This window comes from Eretmochelys imbricata, chromosome 4 (assembly GCF_965152235.1).
Source record: "Eretmochelys imbricata isolate rEreImb1 chromosome 4, rEreImb1.hap1, whole genome shotgun sequence".
Lineage (NCBI taxonomy): Eukaryota > Metazoa > Chordata > Testudines > Cheloniidae > Eretmochelys > Eretmochelys imbricata.
Genome location: NC_135575.1, coordinates 30,757,610 through 30,783,660, shown reverse-complemented (window position 1 = coordinate 30,783,660; position 26,051 = coordinate 30,757,610). Strand labels below are relative to the sequence as shown.

Sequence of the window (26,051 nt, the reverse complement as noted above, 5' to 3'; positions counted from 1 at the left end):
GGGGAGGGGAGTGGCAAAAGGGGCAACAACGTTAAAGCGCTGCCCCAGCAGCACTTTAAATAGGGTTCTTTGCCGTGGCCGCGCTTTAAAGTCAGCTGTACGGGCCGGTACTGGCGGACACTTTTTCCCAGTACGCCGTACCGGCTTACTTTTACCCCTAAATGTATACCTCATAAAAAGCAGTCTTATTCACTTTATAGGCCTCGCACAGTCCATATGTACAGATTTCGTAATGTGTGATACAGGTAGTGGAATAGACTCCAAGCATGCAACTCACTGAAGTCAATAGAAGTTGCATGCTAATCTTTGAAGGTTCAGACTGGCTCACTGAAATTTTAACTGAGTGGGAGCAATACTTTCTCAATTTGTTCACAGCATCGCCAACCCTAGCCAGTCAAAAATCATCATGAGTTGGGTCCCTAAAATCATCAATTTAAAAAAATATATAAGAATGTGGGTTCTTTTTATGTTCCTTCTAATTTTTGGAGCCTTTAGGTTTCATGTTTTCAAGCTTTTCTCTGCTACCATGATGGCTAGAAAGTCACTTTTCCTTCCCATGAAAACAGAATTTCACTTAACAACATGATGCCAGGTGTTTAAGAAAAATACCAAGAATCATGAGATTAATGATAAAACCACGAGAGTTGACAACACGTTGTTGGAGATTACTGTTTAATGTATTTTATATACGCACTCAGAGCCCATTTGACTGGAGCATTTTTACAAATAAAAAAATTGCTAAGTTTACATATAGATGGCGTACACACATTAGGAAGGAGAATACCTCATTGTGCAGAGAATCTCAAACCAACTCCACAATGAGATTTCTGTAGCACTGGAAATAAATCCATAATTTAAGAATTGAAAAAGAAAAATATCTAGGATGACAACTTGTTCAATGGTCATTCAAAATGGAGAAGACTATATAGTTTCAACAAGGGCATGGCAATGTAATCATAGCTGGATTAATGCATTGCTATGGTAAATACATCTATCTGTTAGACATGTAAATACAGGAAAGAGCCAACAAATGCTTGTCTGATCTTTTGGTGTGCTAAATCCTAAGGATTAGCCTTCTGCCCACACTGCTATTTAACACACCATTTCCTTACCAATTTCCATCGCAGTATCTTAATCCACTCATCAGCTTCTATGCCAGTCTTTGCACACAGGTAATATGTCCTTAGCGGGAATACTAAACTGTAAAGAAAACATAATCTAAATCCATTCCAATAATCAGTATTTCCTCCCACAGCGGTGCTTCCTCCCACATTGGCACCGACCAGTTGTTGTTCAGACTTCAGGTGCTGGAGTGATGCTACATTTGTGTGGCTAATGTCTCAGGTCCTACCTACAGTCCGGTTTCAGCTGTTTAGCCAGAACTATTTTTTAATCCAGTTCTTGAGAGTGAGAGTCTTGTTAATACATTGTGCCTGGCCAGTATTGACAAATGAATTGTGTTTTGCAAAATTGTGCTGGGGTTGGCTTTAGTGCACACGCCGCAAAAATAACCAGGGTTAAATTCACTGGTGGTGGTCTCACCTCAGTATGAGTTGCACCTGCCTACCCTGGGGCTGAATTTAGTTTTCTGAGTGGAAGTGGGAATCAATAATGAATGAAACCCCATAGCTCAAGCAAGAGTACTATCTCCAGCATTGACTCTTACAGAGCTATGTGGAACTGATCAAGGGAGCTGGTTGAGATACATGGATACAATAAAGAGTGGGAGAGACTCTATAATGCTCACCCATTATCATCGGGTGTCTGTCAGGAGTGGCTGGCAATAGCAAATCAATGTTTCCTGAGTATATTATGGCTTTCGGAAAAGCTAGGCAAAAGAATCAAGGGTTAATTTGGACTGCAACTTACCAGAAACAGTTTACTCGTTCCTGTGAGTAATCAAATTGCACTGCTGAGCATTCCGTTAAGTCTAGTACCCGAATTGGTTCTGTGGACTTCAAAATAACATATTTTAAAAATGAGAGTGTGTGAAACTGGAAGAAAGACAGTAGATGACCTCACTCCCAAGGTTTCACTTTCTTTCCATGCACTAACGGTGACAAGGGGCCAGATTCTGCTCTCAGTTATGTTGGAGTAGTAAATGCAGAGTAACGCAGCGGAGTCTATCCAAATTTACAGCAATATATCTGAGAGCAGAATTTGGATGAATACAAGGAACAGGAAAATACCTTTAAATTTAGAGTTGGGCTGATGACAGCATGGTACTGCCAGCTGGAAGAGAATAGGTTTGGGGCACACTTACAAGGATATAGCTGACTAATGACTCTGCCACCAAAATAGCAAGGCTTTTCATATAGCTTCCCACTAAAGTGGGAATTCAGTGAGGTTGTGGAACAGCATCCTCAAGTGAAAGTGTTCAGTGATAACTCAGTGATTAAGGGCTTGTAAAAGATCTGCTTTATTCTGTGTCTGGTTCCAACTGGCTGTACATAAGAACAAGAACTTCACAGCCTGCTGCCCAGGCTCTCTCTCAGAAACTCAGCCCTTGAAGGTACAGTCCCCAATACCACTTCTGCCCTTTAAACAAGATTAAACAAAGCAATTTAGAATATACTGTAAAGAACAGCTTTGTATTGGGTTATGGCCAAGACATTAAACATCTACTAGGCTATAATATTTATAATTATTCTCTAAAGTCAATGACAAAACTACTATTGACTTCACCTGGAGCAAGATCAACCTGTCATCACCTGGCATGTGATGGCTAAAAACATGCATGAGTTCCACAAGTGGAACCATGGCATCTGTGAAAAACGTGAGGTCACGGGAGCATGGCACTGCAGGGATTTAAATACTGGAATTGATGTCGATTGTATTCAGCCTGAAAAATGCTAGGGCACCTACAACTCCCACTGAATTCCAAAGGATTTGAATGCTCTCAGGATCAGGCCCTATTTGAGATCTGATCATTTTAAACCATGTCAAATTACAATTTGCTACTCACCGTCTGGTCTTTGAAATATTTAAGTTCATTCCTATGCAGTGTAAACCACCTCATTTTCCAATTCTGAGAAATCAAGAAAGAAAGCAAATGGTTTGAGAATTTTAAAACAAAGTAAAAAAAAATACAGCAGTCAAAATCAAGCAACCTTTTTCTTGAAACCATTTTGTTTCTTAAAGATGAGAGGCTCTATGTTTAATCAGAAGAACACTTTCCTTTAACAGGAATTGTCCTTTACTAAACTAGACTGGCATCCAAAAAGATAATATAGATATTATATAAAATAAAATGGGAATTAGATGCATTAAAATGAAGACCTTGACCATGAAAGGCCTAAGATTGGTGATAATATTAATCACTACCATACACTTTCTGCCTACGGATCACAAAGTTCTTTACAAAGAAGAATAAGTTTTATCACCATTTTACAGATGGGAAAATTGAGGTTCAGAGAGGTTAGATGACTTGCCCATGACTGCTGGCCTGAAAAGGCACAGTATCTGCCTCTCAGATCAAAGTTCCTAGGAAAAGCCCAGACCTTGAGACTTCGTCACAGATTGCCTGGTACTGATAGACGTTAGGGTCCAGATTGGTATATTATATTAAGGGATCTGCTATTGTGAGGTTCTCTGAACAGCCTCAATGATGGAAGCTGAGGGTGCTCAGCACCTTACATGAGTAGGACTGAAGTCATGAGATACAGAGGATCAGACTGATAGAGAGCTTTTAAACAATCAATGAAACAAATGTGTATATATTACAGCATTTAACGTCAAACCAATTAAATGGACCTTTGAGCAACTGACTGACAGAAAAAGATCAAAGACATAAGAATGGCCATACTGGGTCAGACCAATGCTCCGTCTAGCTCAGTATCCTGTCTCTGACAATGGCCTGTGCCAGATGCTTCAACAGGAGTGATCAGAACAGGGCAATTTATCAAGTGATCCATTCCTCATCATCCAACCCATGCTTCTAGCAGTCAGAGGCTTAGGGACACCCAGAGGAAGGGGTTGCATCCCTGACCATCTTGGCTAGGGACCTATCCTCCATGAACTTTTCTAATTCTTTTTTGAACGCAGTTATACTTTTGGCCTTCACAACATCCCCTGGCGATGAGTTCCACAGGTTGATAGTGCATTGTGTGAAGAAGTACTTCCTTAGGTTTGTTTTAAACCATGGCCTATTGATTTCATTGTGTGACTCCTGGTTTGTGTGTTATGTAAAGGGGTAGATAACACATCCTTATTAATTGTCTCCACATTATTCCTGATTTTACTGACCAGTATCACATCCCCCCTCAGTCGTCTCTTTTCCAAACTGAACAGTCCCAGTCTTTTTAATCTCTCCTCAGATGGAAATTGTTCCATACACCTAATCATTTTTGTTGCCCTTCACTGTACTTTTTCCAGTTCTAACATATCTTTTTTGAGCGGATATGTCCAGAACTTTTTTGAGCGGACATGTCCAGAAGTGCAGTGTTCAAGGTCTGGGCTTATCATGGCTTTATATAGTAGCATTATGATATGTTCGATCTTTTTATCTATTTCTTTCCTAATAGTTCCGAACATTCTATTAGCTTTTTTGACTGCCACTGTACATTGAGCAGATGTTTTCAGAGAGCTATCCACAATGAAGCCAGCATCTCTTTCTTGAATGGTAACAGCTAATTGAGACCCCATCATTTTATATGTATGGTAGGGATTATGTTTTCCAATGTGCATTACTTTCAGCTTATCAACACTGCATTTCATCTGCCATTTTCTTACCCACTCATCTAGTTTTGTGAGATCCCTTTGTAACTCTTCAGTGTCTGCTTAACTATCCTGAGTAATTTTGTATCATCTGCAAACTTTCCCACCTCACTATTTACCCTCTTTTTCCAGACCATTTATGAATATGTAGAACAGCACTAGTCCCAATACAGATCCTTGGTGGACCCTGCTGTTTACCTCTTTCCATTGTTAAAACTAGCCTTCTTTTAGCCAGTTACTGAGCCATGAGAGGACCTTCTCTCTTATCCCATGACTATTTAGTTTGCTTAAGAGCCTTTGGTGAGGGACCTTGTCAAAGTTTTTCTGAAAGTCCAAGTACACTATATCCACTGGATCACCCTTGTCCACATGTTTGTTGACCCCCCTCAAAGAAATCTAATAGATTGGTGAGGCATGATTTCCCTTTACAAAAGCCATGTTGACTCTTCCCCAACACATCACGTTCATCTATGCGTCTGCTAATCACTATCGTTTCAACCAATTTGCCTGGTATTTTTCAGGTTTACTGGCCTGTAACTGCCAAGATGACTTCTGGAGCCTTTTTAAAGAAATTGTTGTCACATTAGTTATCCGCCAATCATCAGCTACAGAGGCTGAATTAAGCAATAGGGTACATACCACAGTTAGTAGTTCTGCAATTTCATATCTGAGTCCCTTCAGAACTCTTGGGTGAGTATCATCTGGTCCAGGAGACTTATTACTGTTTAATTTACCAATCTGTTCGAAAACCTCCTCTATTTACATTTCTATATGGGTGAGTTCCTCAGATTTGTCTTCTAAAAAGAATGGCTCAGGTGTAGATATCTCCCACACATCCTCTTCAGTGAAGACCAGTGCAAAGAATTCATTTAGCTTCTCCGCAACGGCCTTGTCTTTTTTGCGTGTTCCTTTAGCACCTCAATTGCCCAGTGGCCCCACCAATTGTTTGCCAGGCATCCTGCTCCTGATGTACTTAAAACAAAATTTGCTGTTAATTTTTGTGTCATTTGCTAGCTGCTCTTCATATTCTTTTTTGATCTGCCTAATTATACTTTTACACTTCACTTGCCAGAGTTTGTTTCTATTTTTCTCGGTAATGATTTATTTCTCATTTCACTATATATAGGATATTAAACCACAGAGATGCTAAGTTAAACCTGGGATTTTCTCTTCCTCCTCAATTTTCATTTCTTTCTATGGGCATGGGATGGAAGAGAGGAGTATGAAAGCTCTGAAGTTTTTCTTACCTTTACTATTTTGCCTTGTTTTATCAAGTATCCTTCTTTTGTACCAAGCTGCAAAGAAAGAAGGAAAGACTCAGCTGTGTTTATATTTTGTTCCTTTTTATTATGAGCAAAACAAAATCAAACTATTGCTCATTCTTCTCCAGATACCTCCCACAACCACTCATCTTATCCTTATGCTCATGCAGCTTCTGTACTGTCCCCGCTTGACTGTGAACCATCGGTAACTACTCTGGCCATGTCTCTACGTACAGCACTGTAGCGGCACAGCTATACTGATACCATTGCACCGCTGCACCATGTCTGGTGAAGACGCTCCATGCCAACGGGAGAGCTCTCTCCCGTCGGTATAATAAAACACCTCCGCGAGCAGCAGAAGCTGTGTCACCGGGAGAAGCTCTCCCACCGACGTAGCTCTGTGCTCATGAGCGCTTATGTCGGTGTAATTTATGTCACTCAGGGGGTGGTTTTTTCACACCACAGTGACGTAAGTTATGCCAACATAGCTTGTAGTGTAGACATAGCCTCCCTGGGAATGGTTTTCCAACCAGTAATGCACCGACCCTCCAGTAGCTCCATCTAGGCTATATTTCCCAAGTTTGTTTATGAGAGGGTCATGTGAGACAATGTCAAAAGCCTTACTGAAGTCAAGATATACCTCATCTACCACATAGATATACCTCCTATCCACAAGGCTTGTTACTCTGTCAAAGAAAGCTGTTAGGTTGGTTTGACAGGATTTATTATTGATAAACCCATGCTCACTGTTACTTATCACCTTATTATCTTCCAGGTGTTTGCAAATTGATTGCCAGATTATTTGCTCCTTTGTCTTTCTGGATACTGAAGTTAAGCTGTCTGGTCTATAATTCCCCGGGTTGTCCTTATTCCCCTTTTTATAAATGGGCACTATATTTGCCCTCTTCCAGTTCTCTGGAATCTCACCCATTTTCTATGAGTTTTCAGAGGTAATCGCTAATGGTTCAGATATCTCCTCAGTCAGCTCCTTGAGTATTCTAGGATGTATTTCATCATTAAATCATTCTGGCTATGATTTTTTTGTAAAAACTGACTAGTTTCAAAACTTTTTAAAGTTAATATTCTAAAGGGATGGGGTGGAGCTCTTTGGTTCTTCAAGAGTCAAAAATAATTTTAGTTCAGATGGAAAGATTTGCATATGACAGCTCGCTTATTAACATTTTCTAATGCTCAGCATTGCTTATCTCCTGAGGAGAATGGTGGAAAGGTTCTTATTCATCACAAGACTATGTACCAGCAGGATTATTTTCTTGGCTATAACCATTTTTAAAAGGGTAGATGCTCTAGGGCTCACTTGTCTGGCTGCATTACATTCAGAATCTTAATAACAGAAAAGTAACCTACCGAAGGTGCATTCAGGACAAGATCATTTTCAGTTTTTCCTGTTTGCATCGCAGTGTGAACCCGGACAGACTCATAAATAGAAGGTTCTTCCACTTTCCGGGGATACGGATGTTTCAGTACAATTAGGGTGCCTGAATAAAAGATAGCACTAGTGAGTGACGTGACAAAGTTGATAATACAAAATGATTGTCCCAGGTGTGTGTGTGTGTGTTTGGAGTTCTGGAGCACTCCTGTGTTGTCAGGTTCCTAAGACAAGAGTGGGATTTTGGCCACACACAGGTCAGAGGACAATCATGTCATAAATGACACTTAAATTATTGACTAAATTAGGCAAATCATTTTCAAAGTGCACAGCCTAAGTAACTGGACTGTACGTAAGGTTTTCCACAGGGGACAAGAATCCTTCCCCACAAACTGCAGAGCGGCTATGGGCAGTGACTAATGGACCTGTGTAGCAGCGGTTCCACCTGACTTGAGTGGATCCTTCACCCTTGACTCTACCCTGCCCTGCTCCCAAAAAGTCCTGGATCTCTGCTCCACTGTGCATGTGGACTCAGGATCTCCTGTGTGGGTTACCCAAATCCTGCCCCTCTGCTGTGTCTGAAAACCTCTGCTTTCCTATACATGCCAACTGCACCTCTTCTCTTCTATTCCTTCAAGTAGGTGCCATGGTTGTGTCTACGCTATAGAGCTGATGCCGGCATAGCTATGTTGACACACCCATACCAACATAGGCCCCTCAAGTAGCTGCAGCACCAACAGAAGGAGGAGTTCTGCTCGTTTAAAAACACCCCCCTCCCCAAATGACATCAGCTAAGAAGCCCTTTTCTCTTGGCATAGCTGAGTCTACGCTGGGGTTTTGTCAGCACAGCTATTACAGTAGGTAGTTGTTTTTTTCACACCCCTGACTGACATAGCTATAAGTTTTAAGTGCAGACCAGGCCTGACTTTTTGAATCTGCCTTCAAGCAGATATTCATGTAAACCTCTTCCTAATTTGATACGAGTAGAAGAGCCAAGAAGGCAGCACCACAGAACTTTCACACCTGCATGAGGCAAGAGAAATATGTTTTCTTTGTTCCCCTTAGAGCTGTAGTTTGAATCTGCTTTTGTTCATGGAATCATCATTATTAGGATAATTGGAGTAGACACACAACATGTGGCTTTCTTGATTATCAAGCACCTAATCTGTGTTTCACAATTGGAAGCCATTTCTTACCTCACATAAATCTCTGACATGGATAAACATCCTTCTCATTAGAAGAGATGGAATTATGTATCTATGCCCAGTATCCTCGATTTTTTCATAGTTGTATATAAATACATTGTGCCTTTTTTAAGCACCCAAACTCGGAGTTGTGGATAAAAGGACCCAAAGTTTTTAAGTCTAGTGCAAAGATGGAGAGATGTTCACTTCAGTCTTTTATGCACAATAAAGAGAATGGTCCAGTAGATGGGACCTGCGATCAGGTACCAGGAGACTGTTGTTATCTGCCTGGATGGCCACTGACCTACTGTGTGGCATTGGTCAAATCACTTCATCTCCCTGGGCTTTCATTTTCCCATCTGCAATAATAATGCTGGGAATAATAAAGCTGACCCACCTTTGATAATTACTCTATGGATGAAAAGTGCTTTTCTTCTGGGTGACCAGATAGAAAGTGTGAAAAATCGGGACAGGAGATGGGGCGTAATAGGCACCTATATAAGAAAAAGCCCCAAATATCGGGACTGTCCCTATAAAATTGAGACATCTGGTCACCCTAAGTGCTTTCTACTGTAAATGCTTCATGTTTCCTATTAGAGAAGATTTACAACTTCTATTTTTATAGAACTTCCTCAGTAAATACAATCTTGGCTATAGAATGTATGAGGTAGTACCTAAAAGGCAGGGTGGTTGTTGGTTTGTTTGTTTTTTGAAACACTCATTTTCTATTTGTGAAAGAGAAACAAATTACATGAAAATGACGTTTTTCAGGCCTTCCCTCCATTTAGCATATGTTAAAATATCTGTTATTTAATTTCCATGATTGAAACTTGACTAGTCATGTCCTCTTGAGCTTGTGATCATCAGTTCTCACAAGCTAAGCAATGTTAAGACTAATGAGGACTTGGATTGGAGATCCACAAGGAAAACCCAAAGTGCTATAGGAAGAGGTACTGCTGTCCACTGAACCAGTGACCTGGATAGGGTACTAAGGGACACTGCTGCTACCTGGGGCCCCAATCCTGCAGACACTTATGCATATGCTTCCGGTCTTGGGGAACAGGGGTCGCTCTGCTTCAGATGCTTGCAAGCGATCTCTTTATTCTGTGTCCAGTTCCAGCTGGCTGGGCATAACAACAAGAGCTTCACAGCGTCCAGACTATCTAGGAAGCTCAGCCCTTAAAGACACTATCCCCGATACCACCAGATCCCATCTATACTAGAAAAGGTTTAGCGGTATACCTATATAGGCAATCCTCCTAACATAGCTGTATCTTATTCTGGCAACAGAGTACTTTACAATAGGTTGTACCAGTTCCCAAGCAAAACAAGCTGTACCAGCAAAAGCCCTTTTTTTGCTAGTATAACTGTGTCTATTTTGGTGGCACAAATATTATGTACAAAAATTAAACCCTTGCCTAACAATACTAAACTGGCAATGTTTATAAAAATAGACCTGGCCTAAATGTATGCACTACAGTTAGTCCCATTTAAATCAATAGGTTTACTTAGTATATAAAGTTAAGCATATAATTAAATCTTCAGAGTATCAAGGCTTAGGAGAGCCATCCTAAGAGAGATACAAAGGCAGCCCTGAGCAGTTGTAATCAGCTGATGGGTTTTGTGTTTGTGGGTGTGGTGTTAGAGAAGAGGGGTGTTACGGCTGTTGTTTTGGCAATATTCTGACTCAGCTACAGTCTGTCCACTTGCAAAGTGATAAAGTAAAACTTAAAAACAGGAAACCAGTGATGAAACAAAAATAAATTCACATTTTTATTATTCAAACCTAACAGAATAGAGGGACATGAATATCTACAACGTGTAAACAACCTGACTTCATTGGTATCTCACACTAAAATCCCTAATCTTCTGGAAGTTAATAACCTAACTTGTCTTCTTTATTTAAACTGCACTATCTTCTTTCAGTATATCTAGTTATACATGTCCTTCTCCACACTTGGTTCATTCATTTTATAAGGTCCATTCCCAGAATGCTCTCCTCTAATAGCCAACCTTTAAAACCAGGGGAAAGAACCAGCTGCACCCCTCAGGGGCTCATGGTGGCCATTAGTAGATTGCAGCTGACTGTATCTTTCTTCCTTCTAGCTGGTAAGTATTTGGCTCATGTTTAGTTTTTGTTTTTTTCCTTTCCTTTGCAGGCAGAGAAGTTCCTTTGAGGGTGGTTTTTAAGCCACACTCCAAGCTTCTCACACAGACTCAGCTAACATAATTAATTAAACCCCTTCACCAAGTAGCTGATCTGATAGTTAATAAGGCTACAGGTATCCCAGATAGAACCTGCCACCTTCCCTCAGAGTAATGAAAAAACTAAGATATAGCAGGGTCCACTATTGATGAATCAAACATGCCTCTATTCGTACGAGCTTACTCCAGCAGGCTATAGGAAGCTCTGTATCTAAAGAATTTACTGAGCTCAGCTAAAGAGAGCAGTAACCTTTGGTAATCAGAAAAGGAGCTTCCGTTCTCTTCTCTTACTCCTGAGTAGGTGGCACAACCTCACGCTGCTATATAAATATCAGGCAATAATAATACCTTTGGAATTTTTACCTATATATATCTCAAAGCACTTCATAAAGGTGAGTAAGCATTCTTATCCCCATTGTAGAGATAGGGAAATGAAGCACCATCACACACTGAATCAATAGTAAAGTCAGGAAGAGAAACCAGGTTCCTTGACTCCTGGTTTGGTAATCTCGCCAGTGGGTCACACTACCTTAATAAAACAAGAACACATTAGTCTGTTGTTGGTCAGTTTGTTCCAGTTAGCACTATATTGGTTACAATGTCATACCATTTAACTTTGTTTTTAGGGTAGAAACATCACCTTTTCTGAAACAAGCTATTAATATTCTTGTTTGCTATATCACTGCTTGGTAAGACGAAGTCTTATACAAGTGTCAAGTATGTGATCCACATGTCCTTCAGACTAACCTTCATGGAGCTCTGATTAAACAGCGGAGAGTTTATGTTTGCAGCAAAACACTAGCAAAGGAGATCTCTAAAATTAGACTGGTGCTTCAGATCCAACCTTCTTCACTACCCATATGCATTTTCTAATACTACAAAGCTCACAAGCCTAGCTGAAAAAGGAGATCAAAGAGACAATACAAAATAAACTTTCCAAATGATTGTTAATAATGTATTAAATTCTGCTGATGAGTTATATTTTGCAAGAGGGGATGGGGAAAAAATAACATTTGAAGTAAATAGCTGACATCCGATCATAGAAACAGGGAAGCATGCAAATGTGATATGCTTAACTTGAGCTATGTGGTGTAGGTCAAGGGTCATAGTCAGTTTAATTCTCCCTAGCTCTACGGAAAATTTCTTTTACATTTAATAAGGATGGAACCAAGAGGCCTCTATTAGCAATTACTCGAAATGAAGAGAGAGCGATATCCTGTGTATTAAGTTCCGTAGACAATTATATACTTGTGGCAGAATTGCATACCCAAGTTTAAACATTCTATAAAAATGATACTATTTTCTATTAAGTTCTGCAGGATTTTTCCATAAGGAATATTTTAGGTAGCATCATTCAGTAAATATATAAGAAATAGAAATGTCCAGTTCAATCCGTAGCAAGACATTTTTGTGGTGTGTGTGTGGTTTTAGGGTTGGGGTTTTTTTGGGGGGGGTTGGGGAGGATTGGTATATATTTCTGCTTTCCAACAAATAGGGATCTTCTGAAAACTAACAGAACAGGAAAATATGTGACTATATTCTTGGAAATTTGAGCCGATTAAAGCCACAGTTTCGTTTTTCTGTCTGGTTAATGACTCAAAGCTTACACATGGTTTTTAAAAACCATTAGCTGAGAACTGGTAAAGAAAGCAAACAAATAGAAAAAAAATAATCTTTTGACTATGTTTGTTTGGCAAGAAGACGGAAACGTGACCGTGTATTGCTTCTACCCTTGTTACTGAAGTGAGCTTTTATACCAGTCAATTGTCTGTTCAAGAAACTGTCTCACAGCAAATACTAGCCTGAGTCACATTTTTGTTCGTTTGAATTTTTGCATTATCGGAAGTAAGGGAAGAAGTGTGCACATTGGAACACTGAAGTAAAACCAGCATTAATATGTATAGCTATTTGCAATGACTAATAAAGCTATAGACAGAAATAAGGCTAGTTAGAATTCTAACGCTTAGGTCCCAATCCAGAACGAAAGTACCTCTGTATCCACATGCATCACTTCGCAGGATCTCAGGGTAGGGTTGCCAGGTGTCCGTTTTTAGACCCTGGTGGCTCCGGTCAGCACTGCCAACCAGGCCGTTAAAAGTCCGGTCGGCAGCGCAGCGGGGGCCTGGGCTAAGACAGGTTCCCTACCTGCCCTGGCTCTGCGTGGCTCCCAGAAGCGGCCACCAGGCACATGGGTAGCCAGGGAGGCGCCGTGCGCTGTTGCAGCTCCTAGTGCTGACCAATGGGAGCTGCAGGGGCACTGCCTGCAGGTGCAAGGGCAGCGCGCAGAGCCTCTCTGGCCACCCATGCACCTAGGGGCTGCTAGGACCTGTCGACCGCTTCCTAGGAGCCATGGTAAGCGCCACCGGGACCCTGTACCCCAAACCCCCTCCTGCTCCCCAACCCTCTGCCCCATCTTGGAGTCCCCTCCCAAACCCAAACTCCCTTGCAAACCCTGCACCCCACACACCCCCAATACCCTGCCCCTGCCCTGAGCTCCCAAACTCCTCAGCCCCAGCTCAGAGCCCCCTCATTCACCCCAAACCTCTCAACCTCGGCCCCACCCCAGTGCCCACACTCCCAGCCAGAGCCTTCACCCCCTCCCACACTCCGAACCCCTTGGCCCCAGCACAGAGCCCCCTCCTGCACCCCAAACCTCTCATCCCCGCAGGGCCGGCTCCAGGCACCAGCTTTCCAAGCAGGTGCTTGGGAGGCATTCAGAATGGGGCGGCAGTCTGTGTCCCACGGCGGCAATTCGGCGGCACCTCCGCCGCTCTTCCAGGTGCGGCAGGGCGGCAATTTGGTGCCGACTGCTTGGGGCGGCAAAATTGGTAGAGCCGCCCCCGCAACCCCGGCCCCATCCCAGAGCCCACACTCCTAGCCAGAGCCCTCACCCCCTCCCACACTCCAAATCCCTCAGCCCCAGCCCAGAGCCCCTCCTGCACTCCAAACCTCTCATCCCTGGCCCCATCCCAGAGCCTGCACCGCGAGCTGGAGTCATCACCTTCCTCTGTACCCTAACCCCCTGCCCTAGCCCGGAAATCCTCTTCTGCACCCTGAACCCCACACTTCTGGCCCCACCTGGAGCCTGCACCCCCAACCCGATCTCAGGGCCTTATACAACTTTTCATCCATAGATCTCCAAGTGCTTTACAAAGCTTGGGTTCGTAATCTCCTCACCTGACAGATAGGTAACCCAGAGCATCTAAATGACTTGGCTAAGGTTTCACAGTGAGACGGTGATAGAGTGGGAGGAGAAATAAACTCTCCTGACTCAGTGTGATGCCCTAGTCACTGGAACTACATTAAAAAACACACAGCGTTGAAAAGTGAGCGCAAAGCAATCATTAGTGTCATAGACAAGTCACTAGAGCTGGTCAAAAAATGAGTACAATAAAATATTTCATGTTTCCATTCTAAACGGGTTGAAATTAACCCATTTTTCATTAAAAAATATATTTTTCACAACTTTTTGCAAAATGTTTGTCTAAAACATCAAGCAATTTTCATTTAGTGATTTTTATTTTTTTAATAAATGAAAACATTTTCATTTACTGAAAACCTGAGTTTTGGTAAATGGAAATTTTTGAATTAGACTTCTTTTGTGAAAATTTCTGATAATGACAATTGATCACAAAAGTTTACATTTTCAAAAGTCGTCTATTTTTAAATAAATGAATTTTTTGTTGAAAAAATGTTGACAAGCTCCACTAAGTTACACCCTCCTTTCCCAGTAACATGGAACTTAGGCTTGAGAACCATGAGTTTGTTTGAATTTTTTTCCTGCACCTCTAAAACCTTTCAGAGCCTACACTAACTGTACTTTTTAATGTAGCAAAATGAAAATTGGATGGGGAGCCTTTGGAGATGATTTCTATTTCTCTGTTGGTGATAGTATGTGCTTGTGAAGTCCTTTGTTTATAAACCAGCCTGAGAATATAATAATTCAGGTTCCTTGTTTATTCCGTCATATTGCTGAGCTGCCAATTTTACCATATAACATTCCATGCCAGTATTTAAAAAAAAAAAAAAAAAACCCCATTGATTATACAATTACTGACCGCTAGCGCCTGAGCCAAAGTTCTCACGTTATCTATCACTGAGTGAGAGCATGGACTGAGAGCCAGAACCAGATTCTGTTCCCAGCTCTGCCACTGATATGTTTTCTGACCTTGGGCCAGATACTTCACCTATTTTGGCCTAATGACATTTACCTTCTTATGGATAACAGCTAAGTATTATAATTCTTTTAAAAGGTTGTGCTTGAACAGACAACTTACTGCTCCTGTCCCATTAAATTAGCCATTACCCCACAGGCAGCTATTATTATTAATCATGTTTATTATGGCAGTGCTCAACGGGCTGGATATCAGGATGTGAAATCAGCATTGGTGCTCTGTCTTCCTGTATATTGCGGCATATAGGCAAGGAAAGTGGAAAGGGAACAAGCTTGTTGGCGAGATACTTTAATACCCATTTCCAGCCTCTAGCTCTGTCTGATTTAGACAGATGAGACGGGTTTCACAGAGCTAGCAGAATCTGATTAGGGGGCTTTAAGCCAACTGCCAAGCACATCATTCAGCACTAAGGATCCAGCTTGCAGAGATCATATAGCACCAAATCCTTATTTACTAATGGATGTAACACATGGAGTGAAGGAAGGAAAAATCATAATTTTCTACATGTCATCTGAAATATTTGAAAGGTTAAACTTGCTGATATATTTCTGACTTCAGATAAGAATCTTCTCATAGCCCAAAATGGATATTTAGATTGAAACATTTTCATCTTAAACTTTAAACCAAAACAGTTCCTGCGAACTAGTACTTTGAAGCATGGTTCATAGTTTAGTTGCATTTTTAACATAAACCTTTTTAACCCTGTGATTGGATTAATACTTAGATCCCAAATATACAGAAGTGCTTGAGTGCGTACTTATTGATGTATATGCCATTACAGTAATTGCACCTGGAGGTAATCATTTAGGCATCTATCTGATCATTTACATGTACAAATACCACTACTGCACATACAAATTATTTGCATATTTTTTGCACACACAAATTATTAACAGTTTTCTGCCTTACAAATGTTCATTAATCCTAGCAATTTCCACTGTGGAGGTAGGTAAGCCTTAATCTTTTTTAGAGATAAGAAAACCACAACAAGAAAGACTGGCCCAAGGCCACAGAAGCGACAGTGCCAAATCTAGGATTAGAGCTCAGGAGTCCCTGGCACCTAGACCTAACCTATACTTTTAGCACCCCTCTTTCTCTCAGAATTAGTACTAGAAATTTGAACTCAGCGTTTTAAATTTCATTCCTACAAGTGAGTTGGTTTATGATCTGCTGGTAGGAAGAGTCTTTCTCCTTCTCCTTGACCCCATTCAAGCAGCAGCTGTCTGTTGAAATGGTCTGTGCTCCTCTTGTGTTAAATAACACACTGATTAAGCTAATATTTTTTTTTTTTTTAAATTCCTGTTTCAGGGCAGAGCAAGTCAACAAGCAGGCTGCTCTGCCTCAGCGGAGGAAATCACTTGTTAATGGTGAAGTATAGGGCATGTAAACTGCAGGTGAGGTGAGGAAACCAGTGTGGATTTCTGGCCTGGGAAGTAGTGGAAATAAACTCTTTCATAGCTCTCTCCTTCCTCTACTCTCAGCCCCCTCCCTCCATGCCTCCTCTTCTGAGAAGATGTTTAAATGTTATTTTGGGACAGTCATCAAATTGTAGTTTTTAACCCTGTATTTCTTAATCTAGTAAAATAAAAAGCCGGCGGGAGAGGAGATTAAGGGTCCTATGCCCCTCAGCATATGCACATTCTGAAATGCTTCTTCTGAGCTAAGATTGTGTTAGCAGCAAAGACAAGGCAACAACAGAAGCTTCTTAGGTTAAAACAATCACACACTACATCACCTTGTTAGACAAGTGCATAATAAGCACAGGTATTTCACTGGTAATCATCATCATGTGACCATCTTCTGTTCTCAGCAATCAGTTCTTTTCTCAGTAACACTGGAATAAATCAAAACTAACTCTATTGACTTCACTGCTGAGAGCAATTTCTATAGTTCTGTGTCACATCAAGCTGCTCTAACCTGTTTCTGGCACCAGCTGATTCTAATAGATACAAAGTTCTACCACGTGGCTCCCTAAAATCGCTACGGTTCCCTCCTTTCTCCAGGATGGATCCAAGCAAAGGCCTCTGCCTCAGGGATTGGAGACAAGATCCTGTTACTGGCTCTACCCTGACACCAAAACAGGCTTGTGTCCCAGGCTGGTAAAATCACAAGCTACTGACTTTGGTTTGTGTTTAGATTAAGCAGAAGGCATCTCTAAACCTAAACCTCTGATATGTTTAACGTTGGCACACACAAAATAATATTTGAAGAGGTACATCTGGGCAGGTTTTGAGTAAAAATGACTATCTGGTGTAAATATGAAGTGGGTTCCCTAAAGCCATCTCCACACTCACACATATGACACACATTGTTTACCTGTCTCGCTTCCAATTAGGGGCTGGTTTGCAAAATGCATGACTAACTCCTTCAAGCTGGGAAATTCATTAAAGCCAAACTTGAATGAAGACCCCATGTGCTCCACATGGAAATGTTTCACAGAATCTCTTGCTCTAAAAGGAAAAAGAGAATTGTCCAAATACGTAAAGTTTGCAAATTACAAAATGTCTCTGGAGGAAAATGTAAACACTTATTGCTTTGTGCTTACACAGCACCAACCATGTTTAGATCTTGGAGCTTTATGAACGTTGGGACTGATTTTTCAAAGATACAGCATTTTCAGAGCTCCCATTCACTCCAGTTCGAATTGTAGGTGCTTGACACCTCTGCAAGCCAGGCCTATTAATTAAGAGTTGCAACACCACTATGAGGTAGGGTAAGTATTATCACTGTTTTACAGATGGGGTAATGAAAACACAGAAAGCTTAAGTGACTTGTCCAAGGTCACATTGGGAGTCAATAACAGAGTGTACCCAAGAGTCCTTTCTCCTAGCCTCCTGCTCTACCCACCAGGATGCCTGTCCAGTTAGTAGCAATACTGCCCTTTGTACACACCGCCCGGCCCTACTACCATTTGGATGGTTTAGTGAGGTCCTCAGATCAGCCCTGCCAGGGTCGGTCACGGCCCTGGTGGAGCGCCGAGAAGACAGTTGAACTGCATACTGCTAATTCTTAAGATATAATCTCTCTGTTCAGTGTACACATTTTATTTATTGGATAACAATTTCAAAATTAAGCACTTTTAAAAGTGGCCTGATTTTTTTTTTTCCAGAAGTCTCCCTAATCTAACAGTGAAGTCACTTTGTGTTACAGGCACTCAGTACCTTTTCAAAATCAGGCCTCCTTTATGTAAGTGTCTAAATCTATATTTAGAGCTTAATTTTAGGCATCCGGGTTTGAGAATTTTTGGCCTACCATTTACTTTCACCACCAAAGGCTCCAATCAGGATAGGGGGTCTGTTGTGCTAGGCACTAAACAAATGCACACAGGAAGAGAGTCTTATCTTTATCAGTACAGTGCCATTCAGGAGAACTTGTTGATGTACAAAGAGCTATACAAGTCCTGACTTCCTCACTGGATGTTATTCATACATAAGGCAGCGAAGCAATTCATATCAGAGGCATTGGAGCAGGCATTTCTCTTCTGTTAAAGTGGATCTTGTTAACAATAGCACCAGAGAATCTTTAAAAGAAAAGGTTACGAGAAAAACAAGAAACAAATATATTCAAAATAGTGGAGAAAGGGGAGAGTTATGAACTCCTATTATTTTCTCATCATTTAGTAGGAACTACTTTTCATAGTGGATGCTTACAATCCCTGATATATTTTAATAGGTCTTATTAATTATATTTAATTATGTTAAAGAGCCATGTTCTGAGCACAGCTGGCCACTCTAGAGTGTGCATTCATAGGCCTTAGAGCACCGCTCTTGTGGCTGAAAAGACTTTCTGCCTTCAGCCTCCCATCACACAATGCAGGCAAGACATGTGCAAATAGCATACTAGCATGTATGCTGTCGTGGCTTCTTGCTACAGTGCGGTCATGTTTTCATCTTTTCATCTAATTTCACAGGAAATAAAGTGTGGAAATGAGAGTAGGCGCTATTCATTGCTTAGTTTCTCTTCAAAGTTAGTGAATTTAACCACTCACTAGCTTCACACTGCTAATGTCAATCAAAATATCAAGGGATATCTGAGCATAGTTTCATACTGAAGCAAGCCATTAATGATGACTGATAAAGTCTGGGCATGTGTGTACGTGTGAAAGGACAGATAGAAGATATTCAGGAGAGTAGATCAGCTATACACTAAGATATAGAGTTGGCTGGAAAAAGTTATGCATGTTCCATGAAAAATATCTTAACAAAATTTAAACTTTTCATTTTGTAATGAACATTTTTTTTTATTAGCTTCATCAAAACATCCAGGACATAATTTAGAATTAAACAAGCATTTTTCATTTTGTTTGAAAATATCTTTCAATTAACCAAATTTTTGTTTCAAATGAAAAATTGTCACTTTTCCTCCCTTTTCCCTCCCCCTCCCTTTATTTCTGTGGGGAAAAGAAAAAGGGGACAGTATAATGGAATAAAATGAAAATTTTTATTTGAATCAAACTTTTTCAATTCATTTGGCTGAAAAATAAAAAAATAGTCAAGGGAAATACATTACTGCTAAAAATTTTCATTTCCTTTGACAAGGCATTTTTTGTATTAAAAAAGTTATGATTAAAAAATTTTGACCAGTTCTACTGAGGTATCTTCTGATCTACATCACCCAAAGATGGAAGCAAACATTTATACCAAACTGTAAAGCACTCTGAGGACTAAATTTAATTATGCTCATTGATCCTGAGTTTTGGATACTAATTTTTCACATGAAACCTATTTTCATACATCTGAAGTGTCATCTTTGGATGCCTTATATAAGAATTAAAAAAATAGAATCTATCATTCAAAGACTTACTCTGATTTCATCTTCTAAATAACAGGACATACATTCCCACAGAGGAAATTTGCTAGATGTTTGTTTTGTGCATTTCTTCCTCTCTTTCACAATGTAATCAGCTACCCCACAACAGTTGGGTAACTAGGAAAGCGTGTACTCTAGCTGATATACACCATGTCCCTGCATAATAAGTTGTTATTACATGCATCTCTGAAGGAACTATCACTGGGCATCTAAAAGATCTGGGCAGTCTGAGCTGTCAGTGAAACTTAATATTCTCTACTCCACTCACCACTTTTGTGCTGGAGTGACTCCACTGACTTCAATAGAGATAAACCAGCATAAAAGTGACGTAACGGAGTAAAGAATCAGGGCCAAGGATCCCGACCTGTGATTTTTATTTCAACTAACAAAATAACAAACCAATGACACTGTATCAATATTCACTTCACAATTTTCAAGGATGAATAAACCCTTCCAGCATGAACCTCAGTCTTGCAGATATAAAATGAGACTTAAGGAGCAATTTTCTTTTTATCAGTTGATTACAAATATTTAATTTATTCTTAAGTTATTGCAAGTAGTAACTCTTTTAAATACATTTTCTGGTTCACTATTTATAACTTTCAGATTGTCATGCAAAACTGGCCTGGATTTTGTTAGAGAAATTGCCAGTGGCAGAGGCTTAGTTCAAATAGTGCTTAATTCTTTCTGCTAATGTAAAAATAGGCCACTGAGAAATTATATTCTTTAAAAATTAAGAAATAACTGTTTGTTTCTAAGAGTTTTCCTTTTCATGATTTTTACACTAGGCACCTGTTATCGATACTTATTGTTTGTGTTGTAGTAGTTCCTAGAGGCCCCATTGTGCTAGGCACTGTATAGATGAGGGTTTGTGGGTTTGTTTTTAAGGCTTCCCCTGCCCCACAAAGCTCACAGTCTGGGAATATGGCTGTACTGAAGATATTTGTGCTGGTGTGTATACACTGATGAAAACCACTGGTGTTGATGCTCTGCACCACTGTGAAACTGGGCTTCACAAGTGCAACTGACCTTGGTTTCAAAGTCCAATATATTACAGTGACTCCAGACCAGGGGTCAGCAACTTTTCACCATGGAGTCTTTCTGCTCACTTCTGTCTGCCTCCCTTTATTATTATGGCTGCTAATCTAATTGCTTTTACCATTATAGAGGGTTTTGAGTGATTGTACAATGTTTAATTTTAAAGCAGTTCATGGAATGAAGTATCTCTCAGCAAGATGAACTCTTATGGACCTCTGAAGTTGGGCACAAATATAAGGTGATGGGATGTTTCAAACCTTTTTTTGATTACCAGATCACAGAAACTATTAATGTGATTATTACCAGTTAATAAAGTGCATTACTATTGCAAATAAAGATGGTGGTAAGTGAAGGATGCTTAAAATTAGTAGTAATGTGAAGTCATGTAAGTTAATTCAGCATATTGTACCTTACTGAGAGAGAATACAAGTCATTCCTTTCATTACTCTTCCTTAAGAGATAGCTTCCATCACATCCATTGGAGAGAAGAAGAGCCTCTGCTGCATGGCGGGTGAGATTATCGTGGTACCACCTAGCAAGACATAAAGGTTAAAGCTTCACTCAATTCTGGCTGACATGTAGTGAGTTGTGAAGCAGTAATAACTCCATAGTTGGGGCTGCAACCAGCTCTCTATTATAACCCTCAATATTCACACATACATGCTCTCTCACACACACACACACACACACGCACACATTTTGCAGGACAACTCCCTTTGGCCTGGAAATTTTCAAGAGGAGACTCTCTTCTCTTCTTGGGAAGTCTGAAAGAAACTGGCTCAGTAAAAAATTAACACAATTCTGACTTTGCGGGGTTGGGAGGGGGAGTCTAGCTATTTTGTTCAGTTATATCTCAAAAGGGGGATGGTTTTAAATATCCAACTTCTCCTTCAGTTACTTCTTCCAAGGAACTGGTTCAGACTTTGTTTGAAACCCTCAAATGTTCTGACTATAAAACCACTTGTTTCCTTCCATTGAATGGTGCAGGGGGTAGCAAATTGTGGCATATTATGGGGAAAAAATCCGAGTTCTCTCAACTTAGTCTCCTGATAGTACTTCAAACTGGACCTCCAGACACCATAGTAAACAGGAGCATTGTGGGGGACCGACCCAAATCAGGGCAGGGTAGGAGCTCGTGAGCACTCTGGTTTCTGCAGCACACTTCCTTCAAGTCTAGGTCGATTTCTGATTGGAAATCCACCCACAAGTTACTGCTGTTTTCACCAATAGTTACAGTCTCTCCAGGACTGTGAACGTCCACCTTCAGAAAGGGGGATTGTCGTGATGTGTCGCTTTAAGCCACTGTACCATAACTGAACCATTCCAGTGCTTCTTGTGCCAACATTGTCCTTTAGCTTAAATAGCTCTTCACCTCTCTGATGTGTACCCCTTGATCCGTCTATCAAAAGCAATCCTATCTCCTCTCAGCCTGCTTTTTGCTAGGCTAAACAAGCCAAGTCTCCTCTCATAAAAGCAATGGTTGTACACCAAAGGCATCAGTAAGCATTCAGCATTGGACAGTGAAAACACAGGTGGTGAGATGTGCACCCCGATTGGATTTATTTACGTTAACAAGGGGTTAAGGCTGGATACAAATAGCGTATAAAATCACAAGCCAGTCTGCCACCTGTGGAGCGCCACTGGTGTTCACAGCGTTGGGAGCCCTGATGTGATGAGCTGCGAGAATTTTAAGCCCGATGTCATACAATTCTGCTCACTTAAAAAGCTCAGCAGCAGCTGCTCTGTGCTGGGGCTCCCAGTCTCACTCAGGTGGGGCTGAGCCAGTGGGAGCTACTATATTTTTCACAACATTTCCCTCCATTGGGCCAGGGCCATGGAGGAATAAAGGACGTGTGGAGCCAGACAACATTTAATGCACTAGATTATGTAAATCACAGGTTTACATGAGATGCATTATGAGAAACAGCCTCTCAGCATGGGTATTAAGGAGGGAAGATCCTCCGATGGAAAAGCTAATAGTATTGTATTGTGTGCCTCTCGCTCTTTTGACTCAGGGAATGCTGAAGATTATTTATGCTGAAAGGGAACCACAAATGACTCTTTATTATATTTTCTCAGTTTGTGCACTTGATGCATTTGACAGCACTCTGTGTATAGAGACTAAGTGAAAAGACCCTTTCAGGCAAGCAGAAAAACCCATTTAAAAAAATCCAGGTAGACTGTTTAAAAGGTGCTCTCTCAGAAAATGAACTTTAATTTTTTTTTTTTTTTAAAAATACCTCAGGTTGACAGTGTCCCTCTAAATACTTATTCACAGCTCATTGGTTGTTGTAGTTTCTACAAAAATCTGAGTTTAACTTTCTATAATATTTTTCCTTCCATCCTGCAAGAGACATTGATTTAGGTGGAAGACATTTCTTTACCCTTTTTAAGCTCTGTCTACTATCTTCTAAATCTGTATTTCCTGAAATGTTTTTTCTCTGGTTTTCTTCCTTTGGGCAAATGTCTCATGCAGCACATACTATTGTAACCAAAAAGACAAGGGTGTTAAGAAAAACCCTGTACATTAACGCATCATCTCAGCAACACCATTCATCCATATCACTAAACCAGTGATTCTCAAACTTTTGTACTGGTGACCCCTTTCACACAGCAAGCCTCTGAGTGCGACCCCCGCCCCCCACATTAAAAACACTTTTTATATATTTAACATCATTATAAATGCTGGAGGAAAAGCGTGATTTGGAGTGGAGGCTGACAGCTCACGACCCCCTGCACTAAACAAACTGCAGACAAATAGAACTGTCTCAATTAAAATATTCAGTGGAGGAAGTATAACTTTTTGCAGCAGAGGGGAAGAGAGTGAAATCTAAAATTTCATCTAAAAATGTTTAGTCCTTCTATAGCCAGGACTGAATCCTGCAAAGTTCTGAGCACTATTTGTGGGATGTAGGTAACCTGGCTTAAATTTCTTGAGGAAGGTAACATAGACTAGAGTAAATCAGAAAGAAAAGGGGCACCGAATAAATGGGAAGATCTCACAAAAATTGTCCTGGTACAACTTAACGGTAGACCGGATACCAAAAAGGGCACCGACCACGCAGGCCAGACTACCAACCCCTGTTAAAGGCCCTGTCCCTGTATAAAAAGTCTAAAAATGAGTGGGAGAGAAGAGAATACAATATCTGACAGTCACATGGTAGACTGGGCCCCGTAAGAGGGAACTGGTCCAGACCACCTGTGCCTCATTAACAGCTTCACATGGCATCTGATAGAGGGCAGCTGGTCTCTATAAACATAGGGAAACAGAGAAAGGAAGCTGTGACAGGGACTGTAGAAGAGTGGCAGTGAGCAGGAGGCTCCTGCAAAGGACTCTTGACCAGCTAGGGAGGGTTGTGAGCACCAGGCAAGACAGAAGCCTGGGATTTTGGAAGAGCTGCCAACAGCAGATTCCCGGGGAGAAGAAAAGACCCCCACACAAACACACCCCAGCTCGGAAGGTCTGGGAGTGGTCTGCTAAAAGCAGGGAATTGAGTTGAACTTTGCAGACTTTGAGTTTTGTTCTGAACTTTGATGTTAATAAACCCAGGCCCTACGGATGGGTATTGAAGAGAGAGAAGTCTGTTTGTGGAATTTATTGAGGATCCCTGGTGAGAGGGAATGAAGCAGGGTACTGCAGAGCCACCCTAGCCACAAGGGGGCTCTCAGGAGGTAGCCAGTCCATATACCCTGGCAAGCGAAACTGTACTCCTGCTAATAAATAAATTACTAGTGATACTGTGGGTGTCTTAAGAGACAATTGTGATTTAGAGGACATGCTAGGCATGTATTGGTTAGCATTTTGTTTTGAAACCTAAGGAAATCTGAGTTTAGCAGGGCTCTTGTTTTTGTTTTTCCTTTCTTTGCTCTGTGTGTATATATAAGAAAAGTTATTGGGACAAATTTATGCTCTCAGCTACACCAACAATGCATTTAGACCAATGTAACTGAAAGCAGAAGTTGGACCACAGGATTTCCTGGCTTTCATGATACAGCAGTCCCTAACCTGACACATGGTAACAGTGTGTCCCCTTTTTCTCCTCATTCGTAATTGCAATTCAGTATTTAAATGGACACTTCCTATGAAGTTTTAATGATAATTTAAGATTGCTTCTTGAAGCCTATTGAAGAAGCAAAGGCCAGTTAGTCTGTATGTCTCCTTATTAAAAAAGACTTCACAATTTTAAGCTCTATGGAAGACAAGACCCCAATGAAACCTAATGCAGATAGAAACTTAACACTACCAAGATTGTTTGGGTTTTGGACCTGCTCAGAGAACCACCTACACACTACACAGTATGCAATAAAACATAATGCACATTTAAAGATCAAAGCATCATCCTTTAAAACACCTGTTAGTCAAAACGTGCTTTGTAACCAAGCCCCAGAATAACTAACAGTCAAAGGTCAGATCTGTGTTGTTCCAATACCATGGTGATGAGACCAGTATAAACACGTACCCACTTCTAGAGCTGGAAGAAAGGGCAACATTTTTTGGTGAAATTTCATATAAAATGCTTCCTCACTTCATTCTGTGATCAAGAAACACAGGTTTTCCCCCTAAAATTTCCAGAAAATATTTATTTTCACATTGAAGGCATGTTAAACTTGAAGTTGGTCATGTACACTATTGTTCCTTCAAAAGAAATGAGAAGTTTCAGAAGGCCTTCTTTCTGAGATTTAAAAATAGAAGTATTTTGAATAAAAAGCCATTTTCACTTTCAAACACAGTTTCTTTTCGAGCACAAATATTGAAATAGTTTTGATGAAATGGGACCTTTCTAAAAATATGGAAAATTAAATGGAAAAATTTAACATTCATAAAATGGGGTTTCTAGTTTTTGTTCAAAATGTTCTCACACCTTTGACTGGATGTATTTTGGCTTTTAGGTTGAGGGGTTATTTTGCAAGGTGTTTGTATGCCAAGAAAGCCCCCACACAAACAAAAGTCCCTGAAATCCTGGTCAGCTCATAAAGAAAGTAAAAATGGATGTGGCAATATCAATTAGCTGCTGCTACCAAAGCAACTGTGTCAGACTTAGTAGAATTACTTTCTTTCTTCTTTTTGCTCTCTGACACAATGAAAGGTCTCAGTAATCTGGAAATCTTTATTATTGACTGATCCTTGAAATGGTCACTCAAATCTGTTTTCTTTGACCTACTGCATATATTTAGGGACAACCGTTTTTATTTTATTTTGGTTAAAGCCTGCAGACAAATCAAATATATTCATCCATCTATCGCCAGGAAAGTCTGTAAAAGGCCATTTATGCAT

The 26,051-nt window shown here is 40.6% G+C and overlaps 2 protein-coding genes across 4 annotated transcripts in view; one reads left to right on the top strand and one right to left on the bottom strand.

Moving 5' to 3' along the window:
• The window catches only part of LAMTOR3 (late endosomal/lysosomal adaptor, MAPK and MTOR activator 3), a 77,648-nt gene that overhangs the window by 12,762 nt on the left and 38,835 nt on the right, over positions 1-26,051 (top strand). The window contains exon 7 of one of the 3 annotated variants that reach the window (XM_077815067.1): positions 20,946-21,128. The exons of 1 other annotated variant lie outside the window; for it this stretch is intronic. In XM_077815067.1, the coding sequence (XP_077671193.1) occupies positions 20,946-20,977 (32 nt within the window). In that variant the 3' untranslated portion in view covers positions 20,978-21,128. Of the gene's footprint in view, positions 1-20,942; positions 21,129-26,051 lie in introns of those variants that run through there. One more of the 3 variants, XM_077815066.1, reaches the window with a different exon arrangement.
• DAPP1 (dual adaptor of phosphotyrosine and 3-phosphoinositides 1) overlaps positions 1-26,051 on the bottom strand; it is a 43,444-nt gene that overhangs the window by 2,316 nt on the left and 15,077 nt on the right. Inside the window, exons 2-8 of the mRNA XM_077815063.1 lie at positions 21,186-21,308; positions 17,246-17,379; positions 7,344-7,474; positions 5,964-6,011; positions 2,966-3,028; positions 1,870-1,955; positions 1,113-1,200 (exon numbers count right to left, since the gene is read on the bottom strand). Of these exons, the coding sequence (XP_077671189.1) occupies positions 1,113-1,200; positions 1,870-1,955; positions 2,966-3,028; positions 5,964-6,011; positions 7,344-7,474; positions 17,246-17,379; positions 21,186-21,308 (673 nt within the window). The remainder of the gene's footprint in view (positions 1-1,112; positions 1,201-1,869; positions 1,956-2,965; positions 3,029-5,963; positions 6,012-7,343; positions 7,475-17,245; positions 17,380-21,185; positions 21,309-26,051) is intronic.